At 37.2% G+C, this 25,675-nt stretch overlaps 1 protein-coding gene across 4 annotated transcripts in view; it reads left to right on the top strand.

Moving 5' to 3' along the window:
* Positions 1 to 8,567, top strand: part of LOC114686608 (zinc finger protein 54-like) — a 48,687-nt gene extending 40,120 nt beyond the window's left edge. For 3 of the 4 annotated variants that reach the window (XM_037202248.1, XM_037202247.1, XM_037202249.1), the window contains one exon: positions 6,847 to 8,567. In XM_037202248.1, the coding sequence (XP_037058143.1) occupies positions 6,847 to 8,345 (1,499 nt within the window). In that variant the 3' untranslated portion in view covers positions 8,346 to 8,567. Of the gene's footprint in view, positions 1 to 2,656; positions 2,748 to 4,857; positions 4,985 to 6,846 lie in introns of all 4 variants that reach the window. The other variant, XM_037202246.1, reaches the window with a different exon arrangement.
* The last annotated feature ends 17,108 nt before the right edge of the window (positions 8,568 to 25,675 follow it).

The following is a 25,675-nucleotide window of genomic DNA, read 5'->3' as shown; positions in this document are numbered from 1 at the left end:
CTTGTTGAGAGGGTCTTAATCCAAGTAGAAGCTGTTGGTTACACCCTAATTATGTGTCCTACTCTTGCACCCCTAGGCTATCATGCAGTACACATCATTGGTGTGATTCATAGATGTCATGGCTGGGTAGGACAGTTGTTTGGCTCCCTCCTTGGGAAGGTTACATGTCACCTTCTGATACCATGAAAGCTAATCCCCAGGGAGGAGGCTTTAAGGTGAGTTCCATCCCCAGCCCTCTAGGATTTGTCTGAAGTGTGTGGCGTCTTCAACACTAGGAACTCAACTTCTGTCTCTAGTAGGCAACCGCAGGCAACAGCAATAGCCTGCAATGTTTGGAAGTCTCTTGAACAACTGTGACCTATAACTTCAAACCAGGTTTTTTATTTTTTAATTTTATTTTTCTATCATCAGCTTCATACAGTACAAATTCTTATCCTAATAGTGAAATGTTTCACTGAAGCTTGCCCAGTGATTGAGTAAAACCAAAACTTATTATAAGCCACAGTCATCCTAGGGTCCCCCCTGCTGTATAGCCTCTCTGGTTCTGTGGGTTGCAGTCTTATTGTCCTTTGCTTTATATCTAGTGTCCACTTATGAGTGAGTACATACCATGTTTGTCCTTCTAAGTCTGGGTTATCTCACTCAGGATGATATTTTCTAGTTCTATCTATTTGCCTGCAAATTTCATGCTTTCATTGTATTTCTCTGCTGAGTAGTACTCCATTGTGTATATGTACCCATTTTCTTAATCCATTCTTCACTTGACAGGCATCTAGGTTGTTTCCAGGTTCTGACTATTATGAATAATGCTGCTATGAACATAGTTGAGCATGTGTCCTTGTGGTATGATTGAGCATTCCTTGGGTATATGCCCAAGAGTAGTATGGCAGGGTCTTACAGTAGATCAATTCCCAATTTTCTGAGAAACCATCACACTGATTTCCACAGTGGTTGTACAAGTTTGCACTCCCACCAACAGTGGAGGAGTGTTCCCTTTGCTCTGCATCCTCTCTAACATAGACTGTCATTAGTGTTTTTGATCATAACCATTCTGAGTAAGGTGCAAACCAGGCTTCTTACACCTGGTGTTGATCATTTTGTTAGAAATTCTATGGCTCTTGTGAGGAGCATCATCAGTCCATTTGGGAGATTTTCATTTATACTCCAAATGTGTAAGCTTACAGAGACTTAGATATATTATAGGCGTTTTTTGTTGTTGTTGTTTTTTGTTTGTTTGTTTTTTTATGGATGATAATAATCAAAGAATAGATGGTTACTACTGTAGATGTAACCAACCATCTTATTAAATAAGAAACACAGAACCAATGTAAAAGAGAAAGCCAAGAGGTCAGAGCTCAGAGCTAAAATCTTACCCTTCCTCCTGTGGTGGTCCTAGCTCTCCGAAAGAGAGCTATTTCCTGTCTGTCTATCTTTAAATAATCTTTCTGTTCTGCCTTCTCATTGGTTGTAAACCCAAACACATGACTGCTTTTTCACTGCCTGTAAGTACAGCCCTCTAGGTCTTAAAGGCATATGTCTCCAATGTTGGCTGTATCCCTGAACACACAGAGATCTATGGGATTAAAGGCGTGTGCCACCACCGCCACGTTCTTTCTATGGCTCTAATAGCTCTGACCCCCGGGGAACTTTATTTATTAACATACAATCAGAAATCACATTTCAATACAATTAGAATACCACCACATACTACAGTCATCCTGGTTGCGTACTCACAACTGAAGGTTTGGAGCTAAGCACTTCCTATGAGAGAACATGGAATGTCTATCTTTCTAGGTCCAGGTTACCTTATTCAATATGGTCTTCCCTAGGTCCATACATTTACTTGGAAAGATCATTATTTCAATTTCTTTACATGAATAGTATTCCATACTGTGTATGTACCACACTTTCACTATCCAATTTTCAGATGAAGAACATTTAGGTTGTTTCCATTTTGTAGGTGGTGTTAGTAGAGCAACAATGAACATGGCTGAGCAAGTATCTGTGGAGTAGGATATCAAGTCCTTTAGGCATATACCAAGGAAAGGAACAGCTGAGTCATGTGCTGAATTTATTTAATTTGAGATTTTGTTTATTTAAATGAGGATTCTCTATTTTTATTTTTAGTGTGGCTAAGTGTTTTTTGGCATTTTTATTTGCTATGGTTTCATTTTTATGTTGTTGCTGTTTGGACTATTGGTACTATTTTTCTTCCCTCTTTTTGAGAAATAGTGGTTTGCTGTCTTACCCATAGATGATTACTTCACAGTTCTCCTGTATTTCTCTATTCTTTATTTGAAATTTATTTTCTCCCATGTTCTCATGAATGATTCCTCTGACTCTCCTGGATATATTTTGCCTCTAATTTATTATCTGCAGGGCTGTTTTTAGTGAAATGAATTGTGTTAATTGGTGACTTTCTTGAAATTCACTTACGTCTCCTTCAATTTTAATAGTTTTGTTGTGCACCAAGTTCCTTGATGGTGATTTTCTCCTCAAGCTTCAAATGTCTTTCCATGCTCTCCTGGCTTTGTAATTATTGACTCGACACCTGATAGAATTCTGTTCCTTCGGTCTTTTATGTGCTTGGACATTGTTCTCTAACAGCTTTCTGTATTAATGTTAACTTTTCTGTTTTGACCCCTTGATTTGAGAGGGCAGTGACCATCTATTCACTGTTCCTGAAAGAGAAAGCCAAAGAAGAGAAACAGTTAGAAATGGTTGATTCTCCAGTAATCACGTTTCAGGTCAGTGGTCCTTTTCACTCTTTATCTAAAAGCGTTATACATTGATGTATTAAAAGTCTTTAATTTTCTGCTTCTGATACTTTTTGAAATCTTATTATGAGGAATTCTGCAAACAGAGAATCAACAAAATCACACACTGAAATTAAGCAGACCCAAAGACTACACTAGTCATTGTACTTTCTTTCTTTTTCTTTTCTTTTCTTTTCTTTTTTTTTGCTTTTAGAGACAGTGTTTCTCTGTGTAGTTTTGGTGCCTGTCCTGGATCTCACTATGTAGACCAGGCTGGCCTTGAACTCACAGAGATCTGCTTGCCTCTGCCTCCCCAGTGCTGGGATTAAAGGTGTGCACCACCAGTGCCCAACATTATTGTACTTTTATACAGTTAGAGTCATCATAGGGAACAGAAGTTCTGGAGCCTCACATAGGATTTTATATTTTCACAATCAAATATATTTTGATTTTTTTTATCCACCACCAAAACCCCAAAAACTTTTCATAGAATTAGAACTTGACAAGCACTTAACTTTATATCCTTCACAACTGTTGTTCATTACCTTCTTTCAGTTCCTTATATACATTGTTTCTGTGTACATATACCATTGGGTAGATTCTGCGGATGAGCAAAAACGTGGTGTCTTCTTTATAAAAGTGTATGACCACACTTTGGTCATTTCATTTTCCTTCAAATTTTTTACTTTATTTTTTTTTTTCTATAGCTGAATTTTCCTCCATTTTATACAATTTTCATTATCCATTCATCTGTTTATAGATTATTAGTTTGATTCCAATAGCTTTCTTTTGGTGATTAAAACAACAGTAACGATGAGGTATAAATATCTCTGTAGTGGGGTGTATTGTTCTCTGAGTATATGGCCAGGAGTGAAAGAACTGGGTCATATGTAACTTCTCTCTTCAATTTTTTCGATAATCTCCAAACTGATTCCCACTATGGCTGTATTAATTTGCACCCTCCCTTCCATCAACAGTGCATAAGTTTTCCTTTCTCTCCATATCCCCTCAAACATTTGTTGTCAGGTTAATTGATGACAGCCATTCTGTTTGGGATGAGGCAGTATTTCTTAGAAGTTTTAATTTGTGCTCCCATGGTCGTCTTTCTGGGATCCTGAATGCTTTGCAATGTTTGTTCGCCATTTGAGTTTCTGTCTTTGAAAAGTGTGTATTTGGTTCACTTGCCCATTTGTTGATTTGCAGTTTTATTTCCTTGGTATTTAATTAATTTAATTTTGGTAAATTCTTGCTATGAGCCTTATCTAAAATGTCACTGTTATAGATTCTCTTAGCTATACTTTAATATTTTCTTTTATTTGTTTTTGGGCTTCCCTCAATTTTTATTACTCATTGGGAGTGAAGTGAAATACTATTCCAAACTTCTGGAATTGTTATTTGTCTCTGTTGGCTTATGCATACAGAGACATTCCTCGGGAAAATTTGGATTATATCAAATATGGCTGATACAGATTTTCCTGTCTGTTCATAGTAGCCCAAAAATTTCCTTAAAAATTTTCCATAGACTACTTATCTTAGATGTTAAAGTTTAAATGACAGTATGTAATGCTGTTACGATCCTTGCCACTGTGGAAGAAAACAAAACTCTTTAGCTACAACTTTAGTCATATATTCTGTCTTCTAAACCTATACCTTTGCTGTTTAATGGATGGCATTGTACCTAGACTTTAAACATCCCAATTGATGCTGTTAGAATAGAGTCACGTAAGGCCCAGTTCACATATGATTTATTTGCATCAGTATTTTAGCATGATCTACAGGTACAACATTTAAAGCACATTTCCTCATAATGAATTTTCCCTCTGAGACATGTCTGCTATGATCCTTTGTAACATAAACACAGAATCCACAACAGATAGATAACCATGTCTAGACCTTAAATGTATTTCTTGTTTCATGTATGCTGCTTATAAGACTATTGTCTCAACCTGTTTTTACAGAGTTAGAACATTCATGGTAAAATGTGACCGTATTAGAAATCTTCTCTTTGAGTAATTATCTTTGCTCATCTATAATCCATCTCATTATATCTAGGAAAGCACTTCCAAGTAGCCTGTGGTCAAACCATACTTTTTTGTTTCAGGGTCTGTTGACATTCAGGGATGTAGCTGTGGACTTTCCCCAGGAGGAGTGGGAATGCCTGGACTCTGCTCAGAGGGCTTTGTACATTGATGTGATGTTGGAGAGTTACAACAACCTGGTCTTTGTGGGTGAGAACATTTTGCTTGTAGAATTCCTAACCCATCTTTTTTTTTTTTTTTTTTTTTTTTTTGTTCTGCCTTCATAGGACATAAAATCTGTTAGGCTGTCCTGAAAAAACCAACAGGAGACAAGACAAAGTTTAGTAGTAGGAAAGAACTTTTTTATGCTATTTAGTTTTCTCTTTCCATTTTCCGTTTCAGAGGTGTCATCCATCCTTCATTTTGGTTCCAAGATTCATCCATAAACTCAGTAGCATATACTATTTTCACTCATATCTTAAACCTCCGTGTCCATTATTGCAATGATATGGTTTTATTTGTGAGACAAATTCAAGATATATAAACAGAAAATGCTAAATATACTGAAATATGTGACTACAAATATTAATCAAGAATTCTTGCCTAAATTCCTCAGCTTTATGTTTTCAATTACTGAGAGCAGTACTGTCTTAGACGTCTGTATTCTTTCTGAAAGTTCTAGCATGGGTCATGGGCTTGCTCAAAGAACATGTGGATTATGTGTGCAAGGTAAATGTGATCACCTATAAGAAAGAATGAAATTACCCTGAAAAGGGGGGAGGAGACAGTAGCCTTAACTAGGGTTGGCTAGTGAATAAGCAAGAGAATAGTAAATACTTCAAGTGAAGGAGAAAGCAAGACCTGAAAATGTTTTTACCATATTCAATTCCACTTGAAAAATATGCGTGATTGGGTGCTAGAGAGATGGCTTAGCAGTTAAAGAACACTGACTGCTCTTCCAGAGGTCCTGAGTTCAATCCCAGCAACTACATGGTGGCTCACAACCATCTAATGAGATCTGGCGCCCTCTTCTGGCCTGCAGATATACATTCAGACAGAATACTGTATACATAATAAAAAAAAAAAAGAAAATATGCCTGATCATTTAACTTAGTGTAGTGTCTTGCCCCAGGATGCAACCTGTCGAAATAACTGTTGGAAGGCATTGTGTCTTATTAGTCCTGAATGATGGTGACTTAATACTAGTACAAAATGAAATTTTATTTAACTATGCTTAAATCAGATTGGTATAATTTTATAAATTTTAAATTTAATGTGAATCCATGAGGTAGGATTATTCTATAATTTCCTTCCTTGTTTGCATATCATCATATTACATCCTTCATTTTCTTCCCAATGTAGAATACACAGACAGCCTCTAGGAAATAATCTCAGGAGTCAGAATACAGAGTAGAATAACCTGTGAGCAAAGCTTGGAAACACAGCAGTGTGTGGAGCTCAGACAGTGGAGGATAGAAATAAGCAATAAGTGCCCATGATTGCCCTGCCTCAAATGATCTAGAGCCTCTGATGTCTGGCAGAATACTGTCTTTGCATCCATTACTTTTGAAGTATCTAATGTGTTTTCTAGAGAAAAAAAAATGAGCCCTGTGATGCTTTTCAGTAAGACTTTAATCTTGAAAGGAATTGGGTCTTCTGAACAGTACTTGTCATTGCTTATCACTTAGTAAATGTAAATACTGTGAACCAGGGATCAGATTAAATTCCTCTTCATCAATTTCCGAGAAGACATCTTTTCTAAATATAATCACTCAGTGAGCTCTCTCACAAAGCTAATTCTTAGCCGTAAATTATTTTTCCATCTTTTTTCCAGTTATAAATTTTTGATAAAGATGAGGTATCTGTTATAAATCATTGACCTTTGAAGGCTTTCATGCTGTTTTTGTGAGTATCCATACAATTACAGTGAATGAAAAATGTCCATTACTGGGAACTCTAATCTAAGTAGTTCCAGGCTCACTTATCTTAAAAGAGAACTTAGGGAGACCATCATTTATCACATGCTTATCATTGGAAAAAACCCTATTAATCTAAATTTTGCTCATTTTCAGAGAATTATTACAGATGGGATCCTGTCCATAAACTTCTGAAGACGGAAAAGGAGTCTTGTCAGTGTAATGACCTTGGGAAAGTGCTTCATGACCCCTCCACATGTGCACTTTATAGAACAAGTCAAACTACAGAAAACTCTAATAACTACACATGTAGTAACAACAAGGATGCCTCTACTAACTCATCAAACCTAGATAGACATGAAAACATGCACACTGGAGAAGAACTTTGCAAATCTAAAGACTGTGAGAAATCCTTAAATTTGTGTTCCATCATTACTCAAGATCAAAGACTCTACACTGCAAAGAAGGAGCACAGGCAGGGAGAATATGATGACTATTTTGCCTCTGCATACAGTCTTTTGCAACAAGCCATTCGAGAGACACCATACCAATGTGGAAATTGCGGAAAATGCTTTAGGACTGCCTCATACCTCACTGAACATGAGAGAATTCATACTGGAATTAAACCCTACAAGTGCAATGTTTGTGAAACATCTTTTACCCTGCTTTCAAGTCTTGATATACATCTAAGACTTCATACAGGGGAGAATCCTTACAGATGCAAAGAATGTGGAGTGTCATTTCATCAGTTGTCAGCATTTCAAAGCCATCTGAAGTTGCATAATGGAGACAAACCTTACAAATATAAGAAATGTGACAATTCCCTTGTCCACTCTTCCACTCTCAAGAAACATCAGAAAAAGCATATTGTTAGGAGAAATTATATTTGTCAAGAATGTGGCAAAGTCTCTCATAGTCCTTCACACTTTAAGGATCATTCCAGAGTTCATACTGGAGAGAAGCCTTTCAAATGCAGTGAGTGTGACAGAGCCTTTCCCCACTATTCATCATTGAGTAGGCATAGGAAAACTCATAATCCAGAGCAAATGCACAAATGTAAAGAATGTGGTAAGTCCTTTCTTGAATTATCATATCTTAAAACACATTACAGAATCCATACTGGTGAAAAGCCTTTCAAATGTAAGGTATGTGACAAATCCTTTACCTACCACTCAGCCCTTAAAACACACCAGAAAGTTCACACTGGGGAGAAGCCTTACAAATGTAAGGAATGTGATAAATCTTATACTAGATTCTCATCTCTAAGAGCACATCAGAAAATTCATACTGTAGAGAAACTTCACAAATGCAAAGACTGTGACATGTCCTTTATTGATCTTGCAAGTCTTATAAAACATCAAGGAGTTCATACTGGAGAGAGACCTTACAAATGTAACGAATGTGACAAATCCTTTACCAGTGTCACAGTTCTTAAAAGACATCAGATAGTTCATACTGGGGAGAAACCTTACAAATGTATGGAATGTGACAAGTCCTTTACTCAGGAGTCAAATCTTAGAAGACATCAGAGAGTTCATACTGGAGAGAGACCTTTAAGTTGTAAAGAATGTGACAAATCTTTTACAAGGTGCTCCTACCTCAGAGCACATCAGAAAATCCATACTGGGGATAAACCATACAAATGCAACGACTGATATATCCTTTATCCTAATTCTGAGTCTTAGAAGACATTAGAAAATTCATACTGGAGAGAAACATACCATTGTAAATGATGTGACATAGCATTTTCCAGTTCTCTGCTTTCAGATCACAGCACTACACAAAATAGAAACATAAACTTGTGAAAATCTTTAATGAAGGTTTACATCTTAAAAGATATCCTAGAGTTTATATTAAATAAAATTCTGCAAATATAAGAGTGGGAAAAGTTTTTTTATTTCTTTCAATGTATATATGTGCTTTGCCTGTAAGTATATCCATGCACTACATGTATGCCTAGCGTGGGCAGAGGACAGAAGGGGTCATCAGATCCCTTGATGTGTAGTTACAGACCATTGTTAACTGCCGCACTTGAGTTGGGAAGTGAACCTTGGTCCTCTGGAAGGGCAAACAGTGGTTTTACACAATAAATCATGTCTCCACCCCTGGTCAAAAATGTAATAACATCCAAAAATTCATAATATGGCAGGTGTGATGGTATACTTCTTTATTCCAAGCACTCAGGGTGCAGAGGCAAGAAGATGTCTGTGTATTGGAGGACAGCATCATCTCTATACTGAGTTCCAAGACAGAACTACATAAACTCTTTGTCAAAAAATAAATCCTAGTAGAGTTACATAAAAACTATGACAAAATTTTTAGTTTTCTCTCTAATAGTGCTGTTTACCACAAAATTCATACATCTGAGAAACCATATAATATTAGAGTATATACTCACCATGTCTTTCTGTCCATTGGAAATTACACCTCCCCAACTGCATTGAATTTGACAAACTATATAAATAGTGCTCTATTTGCAGAGATAAAAGTAAATTCATCAAAAACATTCTGATAAATTCTTTTATTCATCTTCAAAATCATACTAGATTCAAACCATACAAATAGCAAGAAAGTAATTGACTGTGAGGAGATAGGCTATGAATGTGACATCACTCAAATGCTGACATACAACTTAGAAATCCCCAAACACTAAGGATGTGGTGACGTACACCTTAAATCCCGGCTCTCTGGAGGCAGGGGAAGGTGTATCCTTGTGAGTTCTAGGGCAGTATTGTCTACATTGCAAATTCCATGTCAGCCAGGGCTACTCAGGGAAATCCTATCTGGAAAAAACCAAAACAAGATAAACAAATCTCTCAGGGCGTGCAGGAATTCATTTTGAAATACTTAACCAAAATTGCGGAGGACTTATTTGAAACTCTATAATAAAATGATAAAACTTGCATTAACTGCTAGTATACTTTCACTGAGATAAAGGAGACATGTGAGACTCTCCCTAAGCCATAAAACAATGGTAATTACCCCAGGCTTATACAGTTGCTTGTTCTTAATAGTTTCTGAAGTGTTATGAATCTATGCATTAGCAACTACCTACTGCAAGAGGAGACTTCTTTCTGGAATGCTGAGAGTATTACAAACATAATTTTAAACATGAATATTTAGATTTTAGATTAATGTTCATGACCATTATCAAAACATCAATAGCTTCTACAACCTATAGTTCCCAAGTAATTTTTTTTTTTTTTTTTTACCATGGCATGAATTCCTCTCTGTGGTGAAGGCTTGAAATCCAATCGTGAAAGAGTTTGTTTATGTCCATAAACAGTGGTACAAGTTTTGCACCAATATTCACACATTGTCTAGCAGGTTATTGTAAAATGCATGGCCCAGCAGTTAACTAGACTGTTAATTTCTCTGCCAACAGTCTGCACAGAATCTTATAGTGCTACAAAAGCTAGCCAGCAGGGGGAGTCACCTGGCAAGTTCAGTATTGCTCTATATCTTGTAACCAAACTGGTGTCTTCAGCTACAACATGTACTTATGGTCCCAAGCAAGAGCACTGGGAACAACCTGCTTTGTTTAGGGTGATGATGGGACCTCCCTGATTAGTAAGTCCTGTAGCATGAATCTTAAAAGGTCTTATTAATAAAAACAAACCTGAAGTCAGGTATTGGGGTGAGCGCAGGAAGATCAGAGAAGCAGAACAAACCACAGCCACCTCACCTCACCAATTCTTCAGCTGATCTTGTTTCCTCAGACTGGAAGCCTCTGTGTTCTCATCTGAATGGATCTCAGCTGAACTGCCTCTAAAAGCCTAAAAGCTTAACTAGACTCTAGTTCCTGGTCCTTACGCCTTACCTACCTTTATGCTTCCTACCATCACTTCCTGAGATTAAAGCCGCGAGTCACCATGCCTGGCTGTTTCCAGTGTGGATTTGAACTCATAGAGATCCAGATGGATCTCTGCCTTTGGAATGCTAGGATTAAAGGTGTGTGCCACCATTTTCTGGCCTCTATCTAGTGGCTGTTTTGTTCTCTGACTCCAGGTAAGTTTATTAGGGTGCACAATATTTTGGGGAATACAATATCACCACAAAGTCATAGGCAGGTAACCAGTACCTGGTTTAGAGAATTCAATTATATAGCCTCAGTGACTGAGAGCAGCATTATTTACCCTTTGAGATACCTTTGTTTAAAGTTTACTATTAATTTATAAGATAGGGTGTGGTGATACATTTTAATCTAGGAAATAAAGCTTGTCTGAAGGTCAGAGGTCAGAGCTAGCCACAGGGTTAGCCATATTGGTTAGGCAGTGGTGGCACACTTAATCCTAGTATTCTGAAGGTAGAGGCAGAGATTCATCTGAATTTCTGTGAGTACAAGGCCACACGGGCTACATAAGATTAGTCTAGTCTAAAAGAGAAGCAGAACTGGGCAGTGATGTTATATCTCTCTAATCCCAGCACTAGGAAGGTAGAGACAGCAAGTGATATGCCTGGAAGACAAAGGAATCTAAGCAGGGAAGAGACAGGAACTAGCTCTCTTTCAGCTTGAAAAGTAGGTGAGGTAAGAGATGCTAGCTTTGGTTTGCTGTGCTTCTCTGATCTTTTGGCTTTCACCCTGATACTTGGCTCCAGGTTTTTTCTAAGACCAATTAGGATTCATAAAACATCAGGTGTCCAACTTTTGGTGCATGAATTCACAAAACCTGTTTGCCTTTGGCTTTGCAGCCACTGACTCAGGCCAGAGCTACATGCAGCTGGAGTCTTCACACTGCTTGGGCCAGAGTCCCTACCTTGCTGGCTAAGTTTCCATTGCCTATCTTTGCAGCCTATCTGCAGCAAACTTCTGAGCTCCAAATGCAACAGGAGTTAGCCACTTTTGCACATTGCTCCGTGCAGATAGCTATAGCTAGAGTTTTCCTGCCTTGCCCACAGTCAGGACAAATCGTTGTCACCTGTCTATCCCACAGCCGCTCAGACCCAACCAAGTAAACACAGAGACTTATATTGCTTCAAACTGTATGGCCATGGCAGGCTTCTTGCTAACTGTTGTTATAGCTTAAATTAGTCCATTTCCACAAATCTATACCCTGCCACGTGGCTCAGTGGTTTACCGGCATTTTCACATGCTGCTTGTCCTGGCAGGCGGCTGGCAGTGACTCCTTGTGCCTTCCTGTTCTTTAATTTCTCTGTTAGTCCCGCCTATACTTCCTGCCTAGCCACGGCCAATCAGGTTTTATTTATTGACCAGAGCAACACATTTGCCATGCAGACCATCCCCCAGTACAGCCAAGTGCAGACCATCTCAGACACCTGCACTCAGGCCCATGGTCCTAATCATCCTCTATGCGGACCTACTGGGTAAAGTCACGAGGAACCCAAGAACGGGCTCCCACAGGACATATAGAACATCTCACAGCAGACAGCTGTCTCTTTTGCTTCTTTCCTTTCCTGGTGGGTTATGGCTTTCTCTGTATGCCCCTCATTGGTCTGTTGCCACACCGTCATTTGAATAATCATTGTAAGCTGGTTTGGTAATTCAACTGGGATTTCTTAAAGAGGGAATTAGTTAAAGAGAGAGAGATTTTTTTTCTCACATTAAAAGTGGGAAACACTATTACAGCAGAAAGTGTTTGGTCTTTGTTTGCTAATATACTAGATGGTTTGAAAATGGAACAATTTAAATGAGAGGAAAATTAACATAGATGGGATTTATGTGATGTCAATTATAAGCATTATTGGTTTGACCATTCTTCTTTTATCCCTAAAAAAAGTTGGTTTATACTAGTGCCAAGATATAAGTCTTAGAAAAACTTATTAAAACAAATCACAGAAATATTCAGACCCAGAGAGAGGAATTTAAAGGAGAACTAATTTCAGCATTTCATTATAAGTTTACACAGAAACTGCCTACACCTTTCAAACAGCCAACCTGAATTTATCCAGTAACCTTACAAGAACTGCCAAATGATAGATATCCCCAAGAATATGTAAGAGTTGAATGGACTCCTGTGCAAGTGATAGATGTGAGGAGATTCAAGAAAGCAATTGTCTCATATTGCAAGCACTCACCTTTTGTGAAGGAGATGTTAAATTTTTGGTCAACTTATAATAGAATTATCCCTCAAGACTGGAGAGATTTGTTACAGCAGTCGTGGAGCCTGATCCCCAATTACAATGGAGGACCTGGAGGGAGGATGAGGCTAAGGCCATTGAATAATAGAGTAGGGCTAGAGGTATTGAAATTTCCCAAAATCAACTTCTTGGAGAAGGCACTTATGCTGATGTACAAAGACAATCTTTATATGATGTCCACACCAGGGCTTTATGCCACACAGCAGCCTTGAATGCTTGGAACAGAATTGAAGTAGAAAAGAAAATAGAGTCATTTAAAAAAAGTTATACGGGGCCCAAAAGAAACCTTCACTGATTTCTTACAAAGGCTGTCTTCAGCAGTAAATAGAATGGTACCAAATTCAGAAGCTAGACAAATAATAATTGAATCTCTGGCTTTTGAAAATGCTAATGCACAATGCAAAATGGTAATTAGGTTGTTTAAGGCAAGATCAGCACCCTTGGAGGAATGGATGCAAGATAAAATAAACATTGAATCTCATGACCACAATGGTGCTTAGATAGAAGAGGTGATTTCCAGAGGTTTGAAAAAAAATAGTAATGTCAAAAGTTTCAACTGCAGTTAACAAGGTCACCTAACAAGGTGCTGGAAAAAGGGCATTCCAAGAAACAATATTTTTTTCAAGGAATAATCCCAACAGAATACCTCTCCCTTTTGGATTATGCAGAAGGTGTGGCAAATGAAGAAATGGACTAATGAACGTAGATCAAAAAGTTCCAGACGAGGTAATCACTTGCCTTTGCCATCAGGAAATGCCCTGAGGGGCCTCTTGTAGCCCCCCCCCCCCCCCCCCCCCCCCCCGCAATGTCAAATTCTTTTCAGTCCTTTCCATTTCATCATGGAAGAAACTTCTTCCCAGAGAAATTAAAAAACCTAATGCTTACTGTTAAAAACCATACTATTCTGGATGAAAGAACAGCTATAGAAAAGTGAACAAAATATTCAGGAGAAGCCATAAAGCACATTTTTTGGCAAACTTCTATAAATAAACAAAGACCAAAATTAAAAATATGAATAAATGATGTTGTAATTGAAGGTCTTTTAGACATAGGTGTGGACGTAACAATAATTGCCCCAGAATCTTGGCATCCAAATTGGCCTGTTCAGGAGATAAATGTTCAGCTTTTAGGGATTGAAACATTATAAGTGACTCAGCGTGCAAGATTGGTTGAATCTATAGGGCCAGAATGACAGAGAGGAAAATTAAAGCCATATGTGGATAATATAGCCAAGAATTTATAGAGATATGATTTGTTACAGCAGTGGAATACCCAGATTAATATTCCTCCAATCTCAGAAACAAACCATAAACCAACATGTGTTTCTGGGGAAAATATTAGAAGGTATTATAAAGAACAGTCACCAACCATTCAGATTGTACAAGAAAAAGGCACAACAGCTGCTGATCTTTCAAAGGCACCAATGGCCCTACTTTTAAAGTGGTTAACAGATAAGCCTGTATGGGTTGAGCAATGGCCTTTAACAACAAAGAAACTGCAGGCCTTAAAAGAGGTGGTATAGGAACAATAAATGTTCAGCATATTGAAGAATCAACCAGCACTTGGAAATCTCCTGTATTTGTTACTAAAAAGAAATCTGGAAAATGGAGAGTTGTAACAGATCTAAGAGGTGTTAACAAGGTGATTCAGCCAATGGGCTTTCTACAGTCTGGAATTCCTTTGCCTTCTCTGTTATCTAAAGAATAGCATCTTATAGTTATTTATTTAAAAGACTGCTTCTTTACTATACTTTTACAAAAAAAAAGACAGAGCAAACAATTGCCTTCATGGTGCCTAATTATAATAATTCTTAGCCCATTAAGAGATATCAATAGAAGGCTCTCACAGAAAATGTTAAATAACCCAACATTGTGCCAATAATTAGTATGACATCCATTGGAAGTAATATGTAAACAATTTCCTCAATATATAGTTTACCATTAAATGGGTACATTTTACTAGCTGATGCAAATGTAGATACCTTAGAAAGAATGTTTGAAAAAGTAAAGAAAATTTTGGCTCATTGGGGATTACAAATTGCTCTTGAAAAAATACAAAGAGAAGATTCTATTAAGCATTTAAGATATAAATAGGTCTATAAAAAATTAGACCCCCAAAGGTGCAAATTAGGTGAGATTGCTTGCAGGCTCTTGATGACTTTCAAAGATTGCTAGGAGACATTTCCCATTGATGGCCCACTATTGGGGTAAAAAATGATGAAATGACTAATTTGTTCAAAACTTTAGATAGTGACAAAGACTTAAATAGTCCAAGAGACTTATGCACTGAAGCTGAGAGAGAATTGGCTTTGGTGGAAAAAAAAATACAGGAGACACATTTGTATTGTTTGGTTCCAAAGCTTGATTGCATTTTGGTTATTTTACCCTCTAAGCATTCTCCTTCAGGAATATTCATGCAGAGGGAAGATATTATCTTAGAATGAATATTTTTACCAAATAAACAGAGTAAAAAATTAAAAACTTACATGGAAAAGGCTTCTGAGTTGAATCTAAAAGGAAAATTGAGACTTTGACAGTTAGCAGTAATAGACCCAGCAGAAATTATAGTACCTTTTACTAAGGATGTAATTGGCAAATTAATGGTAGAAAGTGAGCCTTGGCAAAGAGCTTGCAGTAAATTTTTGGGAGCGATTAACAGCAAATATCCCCAAAGCAATAGAATTCAACTTATAAAGAGAGCAGATTGGATTCTGCCTTGTATTGTATGGGAAACACCCATATCTGGAACCCCTACATTTTATACATATGCAGACAAACAAGGAAAGGCAGGGTACAAATCAGAACATTTAAGTAGGGTGGCTCAAAGTCCTTATCATTTGGTTCAAAACTTGGAATTATATGCTATTCTGATGGTATTAATGGATTTTTTGGAATCTCCCAACATAGTTACTGACTTTCAGGATGCAGAAAGAGTGGTCTTATATTTCGAGACTGCAGAATTTATCCCTGATGAGTCAGAATTAACTTTGTTATTTATTCAGTTACAAGATATAATCAGGAACAGGTAGCATCCCTTATATATAACTCACATCCAATCCTATATGGATTTGTCAGGCCCTGTAGCACAAGGTAATGATGAGATTGATAAACTATTGATAGGAAATGTGCTGGAGGCCTCAGAATTTCATTAAAAACAGCATGTCAGTAGTAAAGGTTTAAAAAAGGATTTTTCCATAACCTAGCAACAAGCCAAGGAAATTGTAAAGAAATGTCCTACTTGTTCTTTTTACAACCAGACTATTATAATCAAGGCATTAGGTTTTAATTAGAAGAGGTGATAGTTCATCAACCAGCATGACCATTCAATTTAAACTAACTCATATGACTAACAAATGCTTTTCATTTGACCACATATTACTTGCCAAAAGGGAACCTCCCAAAAGTTAGGGTTAGGGAAGGGTTTTGTTTTTGTCTTTTAGGAGAATGAAGACAAAGGAATCTGAAGAACACTGGACAAATAAGACATCTGAAGAAAAAGGACAAATCATTCAGAAAAAAATATCCCAAGAAAAAGAGCAAATTGGCCTATTGGTATATCACATATAAATTTTCATAAGTCTTCCTAAATGTTTGTTTCTGCTGTTCTCTACAGACACATAATGCAAATGGTTTTTATATAGTTCCAGTTCAATTAAAATTAAAACTGGCTTGGGACTTGGAGTGTGGCTCTCTCCTTCTCTAACTCAAGCATGCTTGTTGAAGTTAAATGCAAAATCTCTGTATTATGTCTGAAGAACCACTTGATATGGAACAAAAGAAATAAACAAAATTAAAGGACTGTTCTATTCTATTGCTACCAATTTCATGATCCATTGGTTTTATTTTGACTCTTTAAAACTTTTCTTAAGATATGAATTTTATATAAAAATTTATAAGGTTATTATATATGTGTATATTAAACTTTTGTCATGGTAATTATTATCATATAGAGTACTAATTCTAGAAAAAAAATCTATCTAGCTTTCTGTACATGATTTTGGGTTTGAATCTTTATCAGTTTTCTGCAATGAGCCATGACCATGCCTACTAGTGACAGTTAAAGTCTCCAAAAGGATGTGTGTGGAGCCCTACAATGTCAATTCCACCAGGGCAATGATAATGCCACCAAGCTGACAAACACCATCCAAATATCTCCTTTGGACTAGAAACCACACAGAATAAATTTGAGGTGGCTAGCTGAGATGGTCCATCTCACAGACTACTCTAGCCAGGGCTTGAGACATGCCCTGTACTTTCCCATTATGCAGAGACTGGACAACATATGATACAGCTACCTCTCCATGGACTTGACAGTTAACCCAATTTTTTCTTTTTAGGGTCCCCTAAAGATGCCATCACCCCCAGATAGGAGGAAGTAAATTTAAGAACATGATACTCACATTCCCAAGAGGTTGGGTAGGTGGCTTTTGGTCATTCAGTGGGTTATGGATAATTGTCATTGTTTAGGATGGTTGATTACAAGTTGTTATTGGTAATGGTCAGGACAAAAGCTAAACAAAGGAGATTATATTCAGGCTTCTTGTTTTGAAAAGGAAAAAAAGGGGGGAGGATACAGATATGATAGGATAAAAGGATAGATTATTGAATCTACTCTGAAAAGAAAAAAAGAAATATAGATATAAAATACAAAGGTAGATTACTGAATCTACTTTTAAAATGCAACAGCTAGTTTTAATTATTTTAGATTGGATTGGATTTTTGTATATTATATGCAAATTGTGTACATTGATACAAAATTGATAATATTTTTGTTGGAACATACTGTATGTGCACTTCTACTCTTGTTCAATGTATGTACCTATACAGTTCATTTAACAATATGATGCAAATTGCTAGTCTTTCAAAGTTATTATTACAAACTAATTAGGATATAAATAAATACAAGTTACTAGTTAGTCATAACAATCAAACTTAGAGTCATGATAGGTATCTTTTTCAAGGTCAAATAGAGATCTATTTTAGATAAATAGATCATCTTCAGATACTTCAGCAATGTATAGAATATGGCATTTAAGATGTTTTAATAACAGGTTATTATTTTTTTATGACAATGAGACAGGTCTGCTCCTGGCAGAATGAATCTACTTCAGAGAAGCTGATGGACATCAAAGAAACCACTTATAGAGTTTATTTTCTTTGTGGCAAAAGTTAGACACTGGGCAAGAAACTGCCCTTGCCTCAACTGCTGACATATGCTATGCAAATGTACAAGCAAGACACACAAAAAAAGGATGCTGGAACTTGCCAAGACAAGGTAGGAAGGCCCTTCAGAATATTGTGCTTCAGAGATAAGTATGTAAGATATGTTAGGCCTGTAGGCTGAAGTTGGATGCCCCAGTGTTGCAGAGGAACCTTGGGTGACTGTCCAGGCAGTCAGCTGTTTCTGTCATTTCTCACATTTTTCAGAAGTTGGTTGTTTGCAGTTCCTGCTGACTCAGTAAATATTATTTCCTTCTTGGGTCTCTGAGGGAGGTGAAGATTAGATAGTTATAGTTATAGTTTCCCTTGTTAACAAATTCAGAAAAGAAACACACAAAAGAGGTGTAAAGTATAAAAATTTGAAAGACATCAAAAGATAGCTTTGGGTTGGTAACACAAATTAGGAGAGAAACTGAATTAGGTACAACACTTTGGACTCACCAAAATAGGATAAAAAATGGAGTATTTTCTCTGTATTTGTCTAATTCTTATAGACTGGACATTATTAATATAATTCTTGACTATATATATTATATATAGCTTTTGTACTTATTGTATATAGCTTTTCTTATTGTAAGTTATAACCTTCTTTTATTATTTTAAACAAAAGGGGAAATGTGATATATTGTTTGTAATTTATGAAATAAAGCTTGCCTGAAAATCAGAGGTCAGAGCTAGCCACAGAGTTAGATATAGAGGTCAGGCTGTGGTGCACACACCTTTAATCCTAGCATTCTGGAGGCAGAGGCAGAGATCCATCTTGATTTCTGTGAGCTCAAGGCAACACTGGGCTACATGAGATTAATCCAGTCTAAAAGAGAAACAGAACTGGGCATTGGTAGCACACACCTTTAATCCCAGCACTTTGGATCACACTCTTGTAATCACAGCATGAGGAGGGTTGAGACAGGAAGTGATATGGCTGAGCAGAGAAAGGCATCTAAGGAAGAAGGAGACAGGAACTAGTTCTCTTTTAGGCTGAGGAGTTCATGAGGTAAGAGGTGGTGGCTGTGGTTTGCTCTGCTTCTCTGATCTTTCAGTTTTCACCCTAATATCTGTCTCCAGGTTTTTATTATAAGACCAATAATGATTCTTGCAAGTATAAAGGGATTTGATACAGCTTCTTCACAAATCTTTACTCTTGGTTGATCCACTCACTCTTCATCTTTTCTCTTTACCTTATTCCCAGTTAAACATTTGGCACACATGATCTAATGCCAAATTCTTTTTTAACATATGTGTTCTACTATCATTTCCTTATATTTTTACTTGGGTTGCAAAATGATAGGTTCGCATGTAGCTTCTTCACAAACATCTCATTTGAATTGATATTTCAGCAACCCCTTCTCCACTGCAAATTTGAGCCATTCTCTAATTTCATATCACCTGTATTCTACTATCCTCTCTTCCTCTATCTCCCCACTAATGATCTTTTTCTAGATACCTGGCCTCTACATGTAGTCTTACTTGAACACACAAAACAAAGTTTGTAGTTCAGTCATATATATGTGAGAGAACAAATGATGTTGGACTTTTGGGGCCTAGGTATCTGAACTCACCATAATTTCAATTTTCTTCCATGTATGTCTAGATTTCACACTTTCATTTTTATTTACACCTGAATAATATTCTGTGTTATATAGAAAATTATCACATTTTCATTTACCTATATTTTAGTTCATGGACATCCAGGTTGATTCCATTTCCTAGATACAGTGAATAAAGCATCAATGAACTTGATGGGCAAGTGCTCATTGGTAAATGCCAAGTCTTTGGAGTTCATGCCCAGGAATGGTTATTGTGTATCAGTTTCCTCTGAGAGTGTATTCTTCTATCTTGGAGGAATCCCATCAAAATACAGGGCATGAAAAGGGAGGTAAAATAATGGGATGTTCAAAGGCCGTGGTTCTCAAGCTTGCCAAGCTTCAACACTTGAGTCCAGGTCTTTATGTTGTGGTGATCCCCATCCCTATAATTTTTTGTTGTTATTTCATAGCAGTAATATTGCTACTGTTATAAATTCTAATGTAAATATCTCACATTCAGGATACCTGATATGAGACCCCAAATGGATCATGACACAAGGGTTGAGACACTCTGCTCTAAGGGGAGGAGATACATTCATTCCTACAGAGAAGCACTTAAAGCTCAGGAGTATAAAACTTAATAGCTTTGGGAAGTCACAGAATCTGGCAAGATTCACTAGTGCTCTCCTGCTTCAAGTATATATAATTGGTGAAGACTGCTGACATTGTTAGACAGCTGAACTGCACAGAAGATGCTCAGACCAGCCATCAGGCAGTCGCCAGTCAATTTGCATGGACCAGATAAGACAAACTGCCTGGAGGAGTAGTGAGTCGCTTGAAAGACTCTTGAGCTGCCTGCAAGCTGTGCAGTGATCTCCAGGTTTCCAGTTTCATTAGCCATCACCCTCACAAGGTGATGTTGCTGTCATTGAATACTTTGTGCTTCTGTAAGAAAACCCTCACCCACACTCTTGTAAGATACACCAATAACTCATTGGTCCACATGACTTTAGAGGTAACTCAGTGGTTAAGAGCACTTGTCTGCTCTCTCTGAAGACTCATTTTGAAATCACAGCACCCTTACATAGGCAGGCAATAAGTAACCTCACTCCAGGGCATCCTATTCTCTCTTCTTGCTTCATGGGACTAAAGGAACACACTTTGCATGCACTCATACATGCAGAAAAAAAAACTCCCCTTAAAAAAATCCTCACAGCCGGGCGGTGGTGGCGCACGCCTTTAATTCCAGCACTCGGGAGGAGGAGCCTGGCGGATCTCTGTGAGTTCGAGGCCAGCCTGGGCTACCAAGTGAGTCCCAGGAAAGACGCAAAGCTACACAGAGAAACCCTGTCTCAAAAAACCAAAAAAAAAAAAAAAAATCCTCACTGGTTGATCCAGTTAGACTTCGTTGGTTTACTAATGTTGATTTGTCATAGCTTCCTTATCTGTGGTAAGTAGATGTTTGTCATTATTTCCACAGGAATAGTGCCTAGGATCAGTTCTCTAATTGGCCCATACAGGAGTTGTGTTTTTTTTTCTTTTTCTTTCTTTCTTTCTTTCTTTCTTTTTTTTTTTTTTAAAGATTTATTTATTGTGTATAAAGTGCTCTGTCTGCATGTATGCCTGCAGGCCAGAAGAGGGCGCCAGATGTCATTACAGATGGTTGTGAGCCACCATGTGGTTGCTGGGAATTGAACTCAGGACCTTTGGAAGAACAGCCAGTGCTCTTAACCACTAAACCACCTCTCCAGCCCATGTTGTTTTTTTCTTTCATTTTAATTATTCATTTATTTGAGAACATATACATTGATTTCAAAAGTTGATTCTCTACTTCTTAATCACACAGCAATGTATGACCTCCTTCCCTCACATTGATGCCAACCTTAGTTATTTCTATGCCTGATGATGGCATTGTAGCTAGGGCAACATGGAAGTTTAAAGGAGTCCTCATCTGCATTGTCCTGATAGATATATGATCTTTTTTTGCTTGTTTTAGTGTCACCTTGGGTTTGTTGTTGTTTGCTTTTTTGTTTTATTTTGTTTTGCTTTTTTATTTTAAAATTTTTAAGATTACAATATAATTACAACATATTTCCTTTCCCTTTCCTACTGCCAAATCCTCCCCTATGCCCTTTCATGCTTTCTTTTAAATTCAGGGCCACTTATTTCAGTAAATATATATATATATTCATATACAGATATATTCCTGTTGGTCTGTCATGACATACACCTTTATACCAGCACTTGGAAGGAGGGCAGGCAGATCTCTCTGTACATGATAAGCCTGGAGTACGGACTGCGTTTCATGACAGCAATTCCAACACAGAGAAACTCTACCCGTAAAACAAAAACAAACAAAAAAGAAGCAAAGAAAAATACATATTCCTAAATATAAACTTCAATGTCCATATCATGTTACTTACATGTATGTTTTCGATGTTGACCATGTGATATTGGATAACCAATTGTATGCTCTTTCTGAGGGGAGACCATGTCTCCTGCTCCAAGCATCTTCCAGTTGCCTGTAGTTCTCTGTGTAGGGTTGAGACCTTGTAGGTTTTCCCCCACCCACCTTCACAAGTCCATTGTACTTGTTGTTGCTTTGCTAACATTATCTGGGCATGTTGGTGAGCTTCTAGAGGTGTAGTTTCTGGCATTACTAGGTGTGATGGATACTTTTGCTTGTCAACATGACTACACCTGTAATGCACTACAATTCAGAAATTGAGGGCACACCTGTGAGAGATTATTTTTGCTTGGTTGAAAGAGGGTAAATCCACTTGTAGTCTGGACCTTTGAGGTCAGAAGATGCACACTTTGAAAATACTTGTTGCTGGAAGTTATGCCTGTAATATAGGCCACACCTTCTCCTCTAAGTCTACATAAGGACAGGGAAGAATGAAGCTTTTGCTCCTTGTCTGCTTGTGGACTCACTTCCATACTAGCACATCCATTCCTTCACTGGCACTGAAGCCCACTTCTTTGGGATTGCAGTGTATACTGAAGATCAGCTAAGATATCCATCATTGTGGATGGAGTAACAATTGGATTTTTGAATTTTCTGTTCACAGTTAGCCATTGATGGATTAGCTGGACAGCAGCCTGTAAGTAATTTCAATAAATTCCATATCTATATCTATATCTATTCCATATAAAATATGTACAGAGAGAAAGAGAAAGAAAGTGAGTGAGTGAGTGAGAGAGAGAGAGAGAGAGAGAGAGAGAGATCGAGATCTATTTGTTCTGTTACTCTAAAGAAACCTGATTATATAGATTTTGGTACCAGAAGTGGCTCTAGAAAAACAGAAGTATAAGGATGAATCCTTCAAGTATCTGGAATAGGATTTTCAATTTACCAGCACCATCAGGAGACTCTCCAGTCACTTCCTCTTGGGGGGGGAGGGGAGGAAGAGATTCTTATTTGTATGTGAACTTTGCTCTATTTTATTGCTTTATTCTATAAGGTTACTTACTCTATCAATATATAGTCATGGTACTTTCCTATACCTACAGGACTGGGTCAACTTACTACTGACTTTTTGTGGAGAACATGTTGATATTTAGAGAGGTAATAGTTTAGAAGGATCACTATGGTTTTCTCCCAAACACATAGCAAAATTTTCAGGAGAAAGACTGTGTTTCTAAAAGCACAGGAGTAAGTTTTGTCAACTACTCTACCATGACACTGTAGACTTGATGCATTTTAGTGCAAATGTGCCCACATTGGAAACTCTGCACAGCAAAGGAGGTGAATCACTGTGTATATAATGGCCTTTGCTTAATAGTGATGAATTAATATAGGTTAAAAATTTTACCCTGTTCAATGATATTGTAATATACAAGCAGAAATTGAAGTGGGTATTATTGTGGGCACAAATGTAACTATCACTAGCTTTTCTTGAACTATTGTCTTCTATTATTTGTAAGCACAGCTGAAAGTGCAACCTCCTTCTTTAAAAGACAACCATTTATTTCCTACAGGTAATCCTCTAGTCTCACTTTCGTAGGGGGTATTTAAAATATTCTTAAACCAATGACAATATGGCTGAGAGTAGATATTACAGAAGGGTTTGAGGAATTTTACCTGAAAAATAAATGTCATCATAATTTTACATTTGTTCCATGATACAATGGTAAAAGTTTACTTTGGCTCTTTTGCAGAATAATAAAACAAAACGCAGATGGTATTCTGCCCTTTGTGAGTACTACAGCAGCTTCTCTGTAGATCACTGGGCACAGATGGTGAGAGGGTTCCTATTCTGAAAACCACTCAGCATTAGCTGTCACCTTGCATCCAGTTTCCTGTATCTTGAGGAAGACTATTATGTCTCACCCCAGGTTTAATAATAACCTAATCCCTGATACCTTGTAATTCTTCTTTAGAAATTGGTTATTTTTGAAGTAATCAAATTAGAATAGGTAAAATGTGCATGGGCTTCATATTATTTGTATTCTTTAATAAATTACAGCTTAGATAAAGAATAAGTGTTGTAACAACAATGCAAGGGTGTCTAAGATTGTCTGTAGTGGATTCCAAGAGAGTCAATTCTTTCTCCATCCATTTCAGAGGATAAAAGACACAGTGAAACCGTTTTATCCTCAATGTTCCAGGATCATGGGGTCTATCCATCTTTTGTAAGAAGTTACAAATTTTTAATTCTGTGTTACAATCATACTGGAAAAAGAATATCAGTAAATAAATGGGTGAGTTCATGAAAGATTGATTTTAAGAATGACATGCCTTTATACAATTCCTTCAATACAATATGAGGTGTTTGTTGTTGTTGTTGTTGTTGCATTCCTGTTTGGAGTGTGAAATTAGCTGTTTAACTTTAGCTCTCAGAACTCCATAATACGTTCTATGTTCAGTCCTATGCATCCTAAAACAAAGTTCATTTATCAGTGTGAGAAGACAAATGTGACTAGCTCCTAGACATCACATGCTTGTTACATATATGAATGAATAGTAACTGTGGTTATATGTATAAGGCTTCAAAGAGATCAAGAAAATAAGCACTTTTAGCATAGAAAGGTGATTGTTTCATGATGCTCACACATAGTTGAGGAGTTGTGGATTTTTTTAGTATTTGATTTTATTCTTTTATTAGAAAATTTAAATTGATATAATGATGAATTAAAATCAAACTCATCAAGATAGAAATGAAAGTAACCCTTTACAGGCTAGATATGGTAACAACTGTCAAGGCAGGATATGCCTTATCTGCAGTAGTGGCACAAATGTCCTATTGGTAACCAACTACTTTCTTACTGGATTCAATGTGTGCTCAGTAGACAGATATGAATTCATGGTGAAATAATCTGGCCAAGATCCCCAAAGGGAATCACTCCTATTAATTATCTAAGTGAACATAATATCAAACAGTCCTCTAAATTCATCTCCATATCCCCTGGTTAGTGCAACTCTAGACACCATTAGCAGAAGCACATTTGTGCAGTGGACAGTCGTTAACACAGATACCCAGAAGTCATCAGAGTGCAGAGAATAAGTGACAGTAGAATGGTCAGCCACATCTGGAAATATATATCAACCCACTGACATAGGCTCAGGGACTACCATGAAGAAAGACAAGAACAGGTTTTCAAGAATCTGAGGTTAGGGATCACCTGATCAAAACAGTATCTTCTGTACAAAATAGGACTGCTGTACTCATAAATTAATACCACTGTGTTTGCCAGAACAAAGCTTGTAGATGAGCAATCCATTTAACCAAGAATGGAGATGGGAGTGGCTCCTTAATCCCCATGGCTGGGAAGCCACTGAACTGTGAAAGCCTCCAGAAGAAGGAGAATCAGTTTTTAATAAAGGTATGGCACCTGCTAGATCAACCATGTTGTAGTAAATGACCTCATAGCCATTAGTATATGGGCAACACTTATGGCACAGTGGCTATACATAAAATACAGAGGCATAAAATGTTGGAGTTAAGGGAAGGTGAAGGCTGGATCTGGGAGAACTTGGTGGTGAGTATGATGGAAATATGAGGGATTATAGTACTCAAAGAGTTAATTAAAATATTATATAAAACTGAAACTCAATAAAAATATGTAGACATATGCAAAAAAGCAAAACCCACAGAACACCACAGCATCCAAAATAACATTATTAAATAGAAAGAGAAG

Source organism: Peromyscus leucopus, chromosome 1 (genome assembly GCF_004664715.2).
Source record: "Peromyscus leucopus breed LL Stock chromosome 1, UCI_PerLeu_2.1, whole genome shotgun sequence".
Lineage (NCBI taxonomy): Eukaryota > Metazoa > Chordata > Mammalia > Rodentia > Cricetidae > Peromyscus > Peromyscus leucopus.
The sequence above is the reverse complement of the archived record's forward strand: the minus strand, read 5'-3'. Positions and strand labels throughout refer to the sequence as shown.